The sequence below is a fragment of the Pteropus vampyrus genome, unplaced genomic scaffold (assembly GCF_000151845.1).
Source record: "Pteropus vampyrus isolate Shadow unplaced genomic scaffold, Pvam_2.0 Scaffold162, whole genome shotgun sequence".
NCBI classification, from domain to species: Eukaryota; Metazoa; Chordata; class Mammalia; order Chiroptera; family Pteropodidae; genus Pteropus; species Pteropus vampyrus.
The window spans coordinates 857,261-869,235 of NW_011888943.1; the positions used below are offsets into that span (position 1 = coordinate 857,261).

Consider the following 11,975-nt stretch of genomic DNA (forward strand, 5'->3'; position numbering starts at 1 on the left):
GGAGAAGTAGACAGGTCGCTTATGCTTGCTGTATAAATCTCAACTTTAGATTTCTGGTGCTCTAGCTGGATGGTCTGTTAGCCACACATTCAAAGTGAATTATGATTATCAGGCCTGTTAGCCACACATTCAAAGCGAATTATGATTATCAGGCGGGCCTTTAGCTGGCTGACAACCACACAGTGTGTAACAGTTTTCCACCACGGAATTTTTACCAATTATAAGGGAATGGGATTTGTTTGACAGGAAACAACTGCCCTTTGTTTTTAAAAATCTCTCTTTACTGCAGGTTCTCCTACTCTCAAGTTCGTTAGGCCGCAGACAACAAAGCTGAGTGGGCCTGGACGCCACATTACGAATGGCTGAAAGGGGATGCACGTGGTCTCGTGATGAGTGTCTCAGGCACTATGCAAACCAAAGGACACCGTAAAGAAGTCTGTGTGGCTATGGAGCTACGGCACGGACCCTAACAGTACCAGTGTTACGTAACCAGACTGACCTGTGTCGGCCATTCATCTCCAAGCCCACGACGGGGCAGATGAAACGTGCCCGCTGCAGGTCGTCGTGTTTGTCACCTTTTGTGTTTCCTTTATCTCCTTTCCACGCAGGATTATCAGAAAGCCTTAGTTCTGTCACGTTCTGTGGAAAACCGTCATCACTTTAAGAATTCATTTGATAAACGGATCATCCTTATCCTTAACAACCACATAAATCAACAGAGAAACTGTCATTCTAGTCCCTTCCCATCCAAACCTCTTCTTCCTAGCTACCTTCCTTTGGTCGCCAATTAACACAGATATAACGTTAAATCATAAATTGGGATAGAAAACAAGATTCTTAAAACTTACTGACAAGCAAATAAATTAGTTAGCTTCTAAGTTACAAATATTTTGCTATTTAAGGAAATATAACCTCTGACATGAAAAATTACTCCACTAAGAGAAAGTGTTACATCAGTTTCATCCAAAAAGGGACACTTTCTGTCCCTGCCGATGAAGCCTCCGGAGGCTGTTCCATATTATTGACCACCCATGTTTACTCAATAGTTGAACAGACAGTGACCTCTGAGGCCAGAGTCTAATGAGTCCAAGGCAGAATTTTAGCCAGAGAATACTATCATAGTCCAAGACCCCCGGCCATTCAGGTTTTCAAAAATTCAACTTTACAGGAGTGACTCAGCCCCACTTGAGTGTTTGAGGAATTTCTTCATATTTAACCATACCGTTCTGATGTCAACATTCTGGAGAGCGCTTGAGTACCTCAAAAGAAAAGCCACCACGCACACGGTCGGCGTCCTGGTGGACAGCTGGGATGGGTACTTGTAGACGATTAATTGACTTATAATGATAACCTTGTACATGTGCATTGCTTTATTTGAATCCTTTTATCTCTACGGTTCAGATTTCTTGGAAGGTTTATTTTTTTGGCATCAAAAGTTCAACTCCACACACTGAATACTGTTTTTTTGTAAGTGTAAAATTGTATCAAAAAATGCAATGAAACGATAATCACATTTTTGAGATAATTATGCCACCATGGGTTTTTAAGGAATGAATTCTCTTCCCAAGATAAAAGATGACAAAAATCAACACGATTATTTTTATAGCACTACCATCAGCTACATTTGAGAATTGCTAATCTGTCTGATTACGAGACATACCCCGTATCCTGGAATCACTCCAAGAATTCAAACAAAAGACTAATAATAAAAAATTTAAAAAGAAAGAGAAAGAAAAAAAGAAAAAGAAAAACCGCAAGCCTTAGACTACTTTAAGCCTAACTAGCCATGTGGCCTCAAGGAGTTATTTACAGAGCGTGAGATGAAGTGTTTGACAAGCTTGATGGTTCTCCAATTCTTCACCCTTTTTGGATTTTTCTCCTACTGACCAGATTTGAAAGATTCTGTCTTCTCAACAAACTTCTTTTACTAAAAAACTTGTATTTTCACTTTTAATAAAGAACTTTAAAGGCCAATCAGAACTTTTAGTCAGTAGGAGATAACCGCAATGATTTAATAGTGACTGAGCTAATAAACTCTGTAATTCTACAAGTGTCTTCCAAATCAAAAATTCAAGTAGCTGAGTTTTAACTACAAAAACAAAGCCTCTCAACATTCATATACCTCATGAAGCATTTTAAAAGCCCTTTCACACAATTAAATCGTAACAGATTTATAATGTGTGACCTTCTGGCTCGAGCGTTAAGTGACCTGCCCAAGGACTGGAATTCCAAATATCTAGTTCAGTCTATAGTATACACGAATTCTATAAAATAAACCTTAACCACTGAGACTTGGAGCACCTCAGAATCAGCCGTCTTACCTTAATGCTCTTAATGTGAGATGCTGCCTTCCCAAGAGCCTTTTCGGCAGATTTGTCCAACAGGAACTCAATGACGGCGTCTTTGTTATAGAGTCTGCAACAAAAGGAACAGTCAAACATTCGGGCAACAACCAACCTTCACACAAAGGAGGAAGACTAAATTGAGTACAATCCAAAGTCATTTACATTTCATAACAGAAACCCGGCCTTACTGAAAAAGTAAATTTAGTCTTTTCTCAACTATTTCCAGTGCATATAAAGAAAGAAACTAATTTAAATCAAGGGTTACGAACTGGCAGTCTGGGGCGCTGAATGTGACCTTAAAAAGGATTTTAAACATTGAGAAATTTTTAAAGGTACACATTTTCAACTTTTCCTGGGGAAAAACAAAACAAAACAAAAACGAAAGACCAAAAAACCCCCAGAAGTTCTGGAACCACGAGGTCCACATTCTTGAACTGCAAAAACTGGCTGGACCTGAGTGGCAGCCGCCTCTTCACACAGAACATAAACTCTCCAGTTTCCCACAGACCCCACCGTCCCTACTGACCCCACATGGCTCCTTCATGCATTTATGTTTATGACTTCACTCCTATTAATTCCCAAGTTTTCAGCTCATGGAGAGTAAACAAACCACACTGAATAAAAGAGTGTAGAAGTATCTTCACTGACAGGGAAAGATAACCTAGGCTTCTCGAAGTTGCTTGAGATAACTCACAGTTGATGAATCAAGAACTGTGTTTACACATTAAAATTCTTTTAAAAATCATTTAATAAAAACTTGTCTCATTAAGTAAAGGAACCATACCGGCCAAGTTCACAGGCAACTATCGGTCGCCTTAATATTTCTTGACTTAGAGCACAGTAGTTCCACTGGGCCACCAATTCAGCATCTTTGTCAACCTATGAAAAGAAAAAAAATCCTTTCAATTAATTTTCACCTCTGAAAAACACACAGTTCACAGTTCTACATATAATGGCTTATTTAGTAGTATCACGCAGTGATGATTTTTGGTTTTTAAATCAAAGAGAGTGACACAGAAGATGGGATTTAAAGTCCAAGTAATCGATACTATGTCAAATAAACATGACACCCATGATGAAACAGTTTACATCAAGTTATTAAATTGTTTATGGAAACTACATATGAATATTAACATTTGTATCTTAACCATAAGTTAGGGAAGCCATACAGTAAAAAAGCAGTACAGGTTAATTTCTAACAAGGGAAAGGCTCCAAGATTTTAGCAGAATTTAAGGACTAAGAATTGAAAAGATAGATCTTTTTTTAAAAAGTTCAGCACATAGGCTATATAATTCTTCATAAAATCACCAATTTAACAGAAGCGCTTTTTGCAAACTCTTCACTAGGGGAAATAGCAAAACCTTATCCACAGTATGAAAATCCAGATGTAAGATCATCCACAAGCCTCAAATGATATTTTTATCTATAGAATAGTCCATGGCCCACTCTTTTCCCCTCCTAAAATGCCAAACCAATAGTTTAACAGGATGGCACGTTTGGAAAAAAACAGAAATAGAAAAAAGAAAAAGAAAAAGAAAAAAATTCCCTTAAATTTAATTTTTGCAGCAGCAACTGCTTACGTGTTTATTGTGGGCCAGGCACTATGCTAAGCAGTTTCTGTGACTTATCTTTTAGCCCTCATAGAAACCCTATTACTCAGTATTTTTACCTTTGTTGAGAAGGAAACTGAGGCATCGAGAGGTTAGGTTACATGCCCAAAGTCACACACCAAGTAGGAGCTGGGATAAGAGCAGGCTGGCTCAGGGACCGTGTGTTTAATCACTACTTTTTATTACCTCTCTATTATTTCAAGCAAAACAAAACAAAACAAAAACAAAACCTGCACTATTGCAACTGTTATTCTATCCATTCCCCAGACCCAAAGCCGCACTTTGGCAGCTTAAATAGCTTTTATCAAAATTCACCCTGTAGTGAATGCTGAGACCTGCCATCAGTGAAGCATTGTATAAAGTACTTTACATGCCTTCTATTATTAAGAAGTAATTACTAGTGCTAACTTTGAAATTCTGAATAAATGTTTGGGATTCTTGGTTTCATTACCTACAGGTTGTGAGATCTTGGTTACATTATTGACTCAATTTCCCTATCGGGAGCATGGAAATTATTATATATAATTTTGCCGATTACCTGTTGAGAATTAGGAATTACTCATTCATTCACTATACTGTATTTATCGTGCTAGGAACTGTGTACGTTGTAGAGGGGAGGGAAAGGCACAGACTGCCACTAGGGGCTTAATGTTCTCTGAGACGGACATTAATCAACCATGAACGCAATGTATAAGGTGGTAAGGCAGTTTTTAAGAGGACCCGATCTCATGGGGCTAATCAGGGGAATGATTTGGGAAGACGTCCCTGAAGATTGATGTTAGTGTATTTGAAAGTCGATAAACAGCAGTCATCTGTATCACGGTCACTAACGGCAGACAGGCTTCAAATCCTGGCTCTGCCACTTACTAGCGTTGCAACGTTCTCTTCACCCTCAATCTGCATTTCTGAAAAGTGAGCATAACGACGGCACGTACCAATGTGAGAACGGCATGAGATACCCAAAATTCAGGGTACTACCGAGTGAAAGGCAGTATCCAGTATTCAATAAAGATTACATTATTAACGTTGTTCTTAATTCTGAGTTCTCCTAATGGGAAAAAAGAGCGCAGTAGCATCTGGAAACCCACTGACCCCACCCCACCCCCACCTCCCCTCGCTCCCTGTTGGCCCCAGCACCCCCAGTACCCCCCAGGCCCTCGCTGCTGACCTTCTCAACCTTCTTAGGTCCCTTCACCAGCTCGTGCCTCTTGGGGATTGTTCCCCCGTCGCAACCCATCGCAAACCGGGAGCGGGAGCCAGCAGCGATTCGCCGCACCGTCAACTTCCGGCGTCTTCGGCGACCGCTGCAGCCACTTCCGGCGCGCCGCTGTGACGCAGAACGCCCGTCGCGACGCAGCGGGGTGGGGCCGTTGCTAAGTCCCGGTTGCTAAGCGAACGAATGGAATCTATTATTCAGTTAACGTTTATGTGTTTAAAAGGGGGAACGCGTCTTTATTGAGCGCCCACTGTGACCTAAGCACTCACAGCAACTCCTACGATTTATAGATTATGGGGGGAGTAAGATTATCTAAGGCCTGAAACTCTCTGATGCTGTCGTATATCGTATATACAGGAAAGTTTGGACACGTATGTGCTTCATTCACAGCCCCCGAAGTCTGAAAGAAATGTATCAAAAAGCAGATATAGTTAACAGATAAAATTATAAAAGAGACACAGACATTTAAATGGCCTTTCCAAGAGACAGGCTGTATTGTATCTGTAATGAGAACTCAAGTCCCTTCTAAAACCCCTGCTAACATCCACGATTGTCTGCTCTAGTGCCCTGGACCGTCTCTCTCTCTCTGTTCCATTACTTATTATGAATATTAGTAGACAGCCTACTCACTGCGAGGCAGGCGGGTCTTTATGATTGGATGTTATAGTGATGACCAAAGTAAAATATAACAAAGCTGAAAATATCCCCCACTTGGGAATAGAAAATACATCGATATGGAAACTTTGAGAGCTATCTGATTGGATTATCCGTCATCACAACCGTTGAGAATTAAAAGAAAATAAACCCTTTAATCAGTTGGTCTCTCGTTGGCTTATGATTCATTTTTATACCAGTCACAAGAATGGTAAAGTCCATGAGGGTAGGGACGTTGTTTTCTCCTCAGTCTTTGGGACACTCCGTAGTCATTTCCTCAATAAACCAAAACAAAGTGCAGACTCATTCACAGAAGGCCACAAGCGCGGTTTGGCAGTCCCTGAAACTGATAAGTACTGTTAGAATCCATTTTCTGGTAAGGAAATAGAAGCCTGGGAAGATCAGATGACTCGTTTGAGGCCATACAGCCAGCTAGTCAGTGAGACAGCTGGGAGTGGGTGCCAAGGTTAGGTTTCTCTTCAAGGGGACAGAAAATCAGATACAGAACAGCATAAACCCAAGGATTTTTAGACAGACCCTCAAATCAGTGCTTTTTGGCAACTAAATCTGCCCCTCGCCGAGCTCATTTGGGAAGAAAAAATAAAAATAGCCGCTCTTTACTAAACTATGACCGTGCACTGAGAGATTTGAAGGCACAGTTTCCTTTCTCTCTTCACAGCCTGAAGGGGTGTCGTGCCTCCTTTTTTTTCAAATGACGAACCTGAGATTCAGATGCACAAGGTGTCTTGAGTCAGGGGCACACAGCGGGTGAGAAGAAATGTTATTGGTGCAGGAGTCCTGGCCCATCTCAGGATAGTCAGCAAAACAGTTTTGCGGAGAGAAAGGTTTACTAGAGCAGAAACTGGGTGCACCAAGGGAGTGCAGTCTGGAGGAGAATTGTGGGGCTCCCCGAGATCTACAGGTTCTGTGGATTAATAGGCTCTGGGGGTTAGGGGCCACCCCTTCCTCTTTCCTTTTTCCCTCCCCAAAGTGTGTTGAGGCAGGTCTTTCCCAGCAGCACCTGTGCAGTGTACCTACATGCTTCTTCATCCGTGGCACGTCTCATTAGCATCTTAAATGGTGTGTTTTTTGCTATGATAATGAGTTAACTATAGGACAACTCTTTTAACTTACATGCACGTGTGACTTTAGGAACTTTCTCTGGGTCCACTTATCTCTCCTATGATTATGGTTCTATCTGCTCTTTGTTTCTTCCAGGGACTGTGTGACTCAAGGTTGTTTTCCTCAGCTGCAGGTTCTGGCTACGTGACTACCCACCACATTACCCCCCGAGAGATTTTATCCTCCTTAATCTTAAGGGGGTTGGGCAGAAGGCCTCTTCTTCTGAAACTACTTGCTGACAGAGGCACGTGACAGAGGCACGTCGTCGGGACTCTAAACCGGGGAGGAGTGTAACTCTCTGGCAGCCAGATCTGGAGGCAGGGTGGGGCTACAGCCCTGAGCCGGGCGTTTCAGTGGTTGGGAGCATGGCATGAACATTCGCTTTTCATGAAACCGTTGAGGCCTGGAGGAAATGAACTTGACAACGAGGTTCAATAGACGAGGTCCAAAGAGAAGCAGTGGTGGAATAGTTATTAAAGGTTCCAGGATGGGTGGGAACCGGGGGAGGCTGGGGATGGCCCTCTCCATTGTCACCCTGGTTCTGTTAGGCTCTGTCCCTTGGCGATGGCCATGCAGCCAAGATGCTCGCCGTCGACATTCTGTATATTTGTCTCGACCCTCCCTGTGTTGTTGATATAAGTGCAGCAGGTTTTGTTAATGACAGCGCAGAACCACCCCCACTCCAACCCCACTCGGTCACCAGATAATCTATAGCTAGTCTACGGTCAAGGAGTACGTTTGCCAGTGAATCTAAGGAAGTTTGAAGGCCTTGGAGGGCTTCTGTGCTATTAGAAGGAGTAGAAGATGAGGAACTTGCCGAAATGAGGCCCATCTACCTACAAACGCCATGTTCCTTAACCTTTTCCCCAGGTGCTGCGGATGACACCCGGCAGTGCCACCCGTGTGGCCGTTAAAGCTCAGGCAGCTGGACTTTTTCCTCTCTTCCTCTCTGGTTTCCTCTTTGAGAGTCTTGGTCTCTAGGCTACTTTGTGCCACATGCAGACTTTACACAGCTAATAACACATTTGTATGGTTTATTATTATCGTCAATAGCAACTAATTCATGTTGAGGCCTGGCTGCTTGTCAGCCACTGTGTTTGGTGCTTTACTTGATTTGAGCCTTTTTGTTCTCCTGGCCACACTGGGAAGCAGTTGTCATTACCTGCTACTTCTTTCCGCTGCCCTTGTTGAACGAACTCGTAATGAATCTTCCTTTTATAGGGATCCTTGCTAACAACTCCCTGCCCTGCCCCCTCTGTCAACCTGTGAATTTGAAAGGCGGGAGAGGAAGGAAATCATGAAAGAAAAAACCGTTACCCTCTAGCAAAACCAGTATTTCTTAACCTTTTGGGGTCATTAGACCTATTGGACAACTTGATGAAAACTTTGGGCTTATTCCCAGAAGAATATCTGTTAGTATACAGGAAGTTTTCCTACAGGCCCAGGCTAAGAATCAGTACTTTCAATGTTTCTACTGCCTGTCACAATAGTTTCCCAACTATTTCAGACTTCTAAATCTTTGAGGATTCGATTTCCTGTTAGCTCTGCCCGTGTGTTCTTCCATAGCTACAGTTTAAAATTCTGTCTGAAAAAAAGCCGACATTTGGAGTAACTCATTTTAAGAGTTAGCATTAAAAACAAACAAATAAACGAGCCAACCCCAAAACAACTATGGGTTAGAATTCTTTAAGAATTTCACAACCATCACTTAAGTTTACTCTTAGGAAGATGTTACAAAGAGGGTTAAAATAAAGATGAAAATCAAGGCAATTACTGAGATAAGACAAAATTTACTTTTAATTAGCAGTCTTAGGAAAATATTAAAGACATTCCAGAAATGTTCAGGACTTCCATGAACTGGCCCCTGGCTATCCTCCAGCTCACACAGGCTGCTTTTCTCTCTCTCACTCACTCCAGTCATGCCAGCGGTCCCTCTCCTTGACCTCTCTAGGTGTCCTTCCACTTCTGGACCCTTGTCTTGCTGCTCCCTCTATGGGAACACTCTTCCCTAGGTGGGAAGGGCATTAGCAAATGGTTGACACGCACGGGCAACCTTTGCAAACGGGAAGCTTTTGGAGACCTGCAGAGAACATACATTTTTTAAAAGAGGTTTTATTAAAAAAAAAAAAAAAAAAAGTTGCCACCAAACCAGAAACGTGGATCCCCAGTGCTTGTCACACTGGAAGATCTCTAAACGGGGCTCCCCACACCTTCCATCCTGCAGATGTAATTTAACTTAATTGAGGTCGAGTTGCTACCACCAACCACCTCCAGGCCGCCCACCATTTCCTCTTCCTAGCTTGAGAGGAAATGGTATAGAATTCTGGGCACCGAAGAAAAATACTGAACAAAAAGATACCAAAAGCTTAAAAAAATGTGATTTTATTCTTTAAAATTTTTTTTTCAGAAGTCAGTATCCTATTGAATTTATCAGTGGAAACTCATCCCATAACTGCTCTTTCAAAAGAAAAAACGAAGAAGCCAACACATTTAGCCAAGAGCAGTTTTCATTGTTTTAAACCCAGCGGTTTGGTACTCCGTCAACAAGGGTCCTTGCTTTGAACTCATTCCCCCAAAGTAGATGGATAAACATAGCTATATAGATATCTATCTCCAGATGTAATTATATCTATCTATGCACACATGTACATACACACATAGTATTCTGATACCAATAGAGACCTGTTCATTACCTGTTGGAGACTATGTCACTTAGGAAGCACTAAATGAGTTGAGACACTTCAAGCATTAGAACAGTGTCTGGAACTGTGCTAATCACTTAACACGCACGTGCTGTTGTTATTGTTGTGTGAAAGGTCATTTTGCCCACTGGGGCAGACAGATATGGGTGTGTCCCTGCAGGAACCCCCTTTCGTCCCCGACTTCCCTCCTGACTTTGCTGGGAGCTCCTGCTGGGTGGGACGCAGTTCTCCAGGGGTCTCTTGCCTTGCTTCATGTCTTCTGAGCAGAGGCATTAGTGGCATCTTGTTTTGGGCTATCCATCACTTCAAGCACGCTCAGAGGACAGACAGAGGTCACGTCTCCCTCCAGAGCAGAAGGGCAGGCTTGTTCGCTGCTCAACATAATAAAAAGATACCATCGCCCTCGGACCTAAAGCTTCAACAGGCTTGTGCAGATCGGGGTTTTCTGTGCTTAGAGTTCCTTGGCCTTGACATAACCCATTGTGTGCACAGCAATGCGTGGCCACCTTCGCATTGCCCGTGGGAACTCGGGGAGGGGTGTAAATATGAAGTGAAAGCTCTCCCGATGGTGTAAGAAAAGTTCTTTCCTGTGCACAAGAGTCGACAGAACAGCCTTGACTTATGTCCTTAGTAGACTAGGATATTAGGCTGCCCTTGCGAGTCTGGCCTTTGGTTGTACAGGAACTTGGACCTGGGAGGGTTCCCAGCACCCCCAGAGTTGACAAGAATGGCTCAGTGGTCTCCACTGGTTGTATGAACCACGTGACTCATGCTGAACACTTGCTTTCCTTCTGCGGGTCTGGAACTGGGTGCCTGTGCCACGCAGAGGCTGCCCACACGATCAGCCCCAATAAAACCCTGGGTGCTGGGGCTCTCATGAGCTTCCCTGGCTGGCGACGTCGCCCATGCGTCGTCACAGCTCATTACTAGAGGAGAGGAAGGGTGTCCTGTGTGGCTCCCGGGTGGGGACTCTTGGCAGCTTGAGCCTGGTTTCCGCTGCACACTCCCCCCGCCCACCCTTTTCCTTTGCTATGATAGATCATGGCCATGAGCAGGACTCTATGCTGAGTCCTGGGCATCCTCCTACCGAATCATTGGGCCACAAGGTAGTCTTGGGGACCCCCAACACAGTCTCTGACCCCAGAATCTCATGTCTTCTGTCAGCCTCTATGAAACTGTGGGAGGCTGAGCTTAATCTGAAATAGGGGGAAAATCTCAAATGTTTCACAGTCTTGGCAGAGCCGCCCCTTTCTCAAGACACGTGGCAGGGGGAGGAGGGGGGGAATTCCAGCTCTAGGTCCCCCTGGTTATCACATGCCCTGCTCGCCAGAGCTTCGAGGGTCTGGCACCAGATATGATGTGGCGCAGCCACCTTGCAACCGTGAGAGTTGACCTAGAAAAAGTGGGATGGAGAAACACGGCCCGCAGATGCTGTTAGATCACCCCGAACCGGCTGGTCTGGGTCAGTCCGCCCCTGGATTATTTTAAAATACTTGAGTTGATAAATTTCCTTTATTGCTTAAGACAGACTAGATGTGTTTTTTCGATCATGTGTAACAGAAGGGATTCTAGCCGATGCACGTCACAGCTGTTCAGAGAAGTTGGGGCTCTCCGTTGCGGTCCAGGAAACCAAGCCTCGCCGACTGGACTCCTTCTCTAGGAACCTGGGAACTAATGGTGAAAGCAACCAGCCTTCCAGCCGCCAACAATTTTAAAGCGCCTACTAAGTGCAGAGCAGCGGATGAGAACTGGACCTGGTACCATTTCAGGTGACTTCCAGGTTGCAGATGCTCTTTCCAGGCAAGGTGTTCCACGGCTGGGATACATACGGGAACGTGCGCCTTCACTTGAGGTGAAGTAGGGATGATGTAACCATAGCAACATGAGCAAAAGGCCCAGCTGCTAGGAGAAGAGGGGGTGGTCTGAGGAAGAGGAGGGGCACTCCGAGCCACTTTTAGATCTGTGCCCGGGGAAGGGCGTCCTGTTCACGCGACACTTCCTGGCTGTACCGCGATAGGCGATGGCTTTGATTTTCCCGTTAGCCTTCCGCACGAGACTGTGGCCTCTACTGCACCTCCCTAAACACTCTGGGGAGAAGCATTTGAATAGCAGAAGCAACATTGGAACCCAGGAAACACAGATCAAAGACTTTCCAGAGGAAGGACTGCCGCGAAGGATGTTTCAACTCATGTTTATATTTACATAATATTATAAATGACAACAGATTTGAGACCGTCGAGGTACAAAACTTTGCTGATGGAGCATATTGAATTTATCAACACAGACTCTATAATGTACAAAATAAGTTAAAAGGAAACCTAACAA

At 43.9% G+C, this 11,975-nt stretch overlaps 1 protein-coding gene across 1 annotated transcript in view; it reads right to left on the minus strand.

Moving 5' to 3' along the window:
- Window positions 1-5,271, minus strand: part of RTF2 (replication termination factor 2) — a 41,780-nt gene extending 36,509 nt beyond the window's left edge. The window contains exons 1-4 of the mRNA XM_011370169.2: window positions 5,125-5,271; window positions 3,130-3,224; window positions 2,322-2,415; window positions 500-639 (exon numbers count right to left, since the gene is read on the minus strand). Coding sequence (XP_011368471.1) covers window positions 500-639; window positions 2,322-2,415; window positions 3,130-3,224; window positions 5,125-5,193 — 398 coding nt within the window. The 5' untranslated portion in view covers window positions 5,194-5,271. The remainder of the gene's footprint in view (window positions 1-499; window positions 640-2,321; window positions 2,416-3,129; window positions 3,225-5,124) is intronic.
- Between the last annotated feature and the right edge of the window lie 6,704 nt (window positions 5,272-11,975).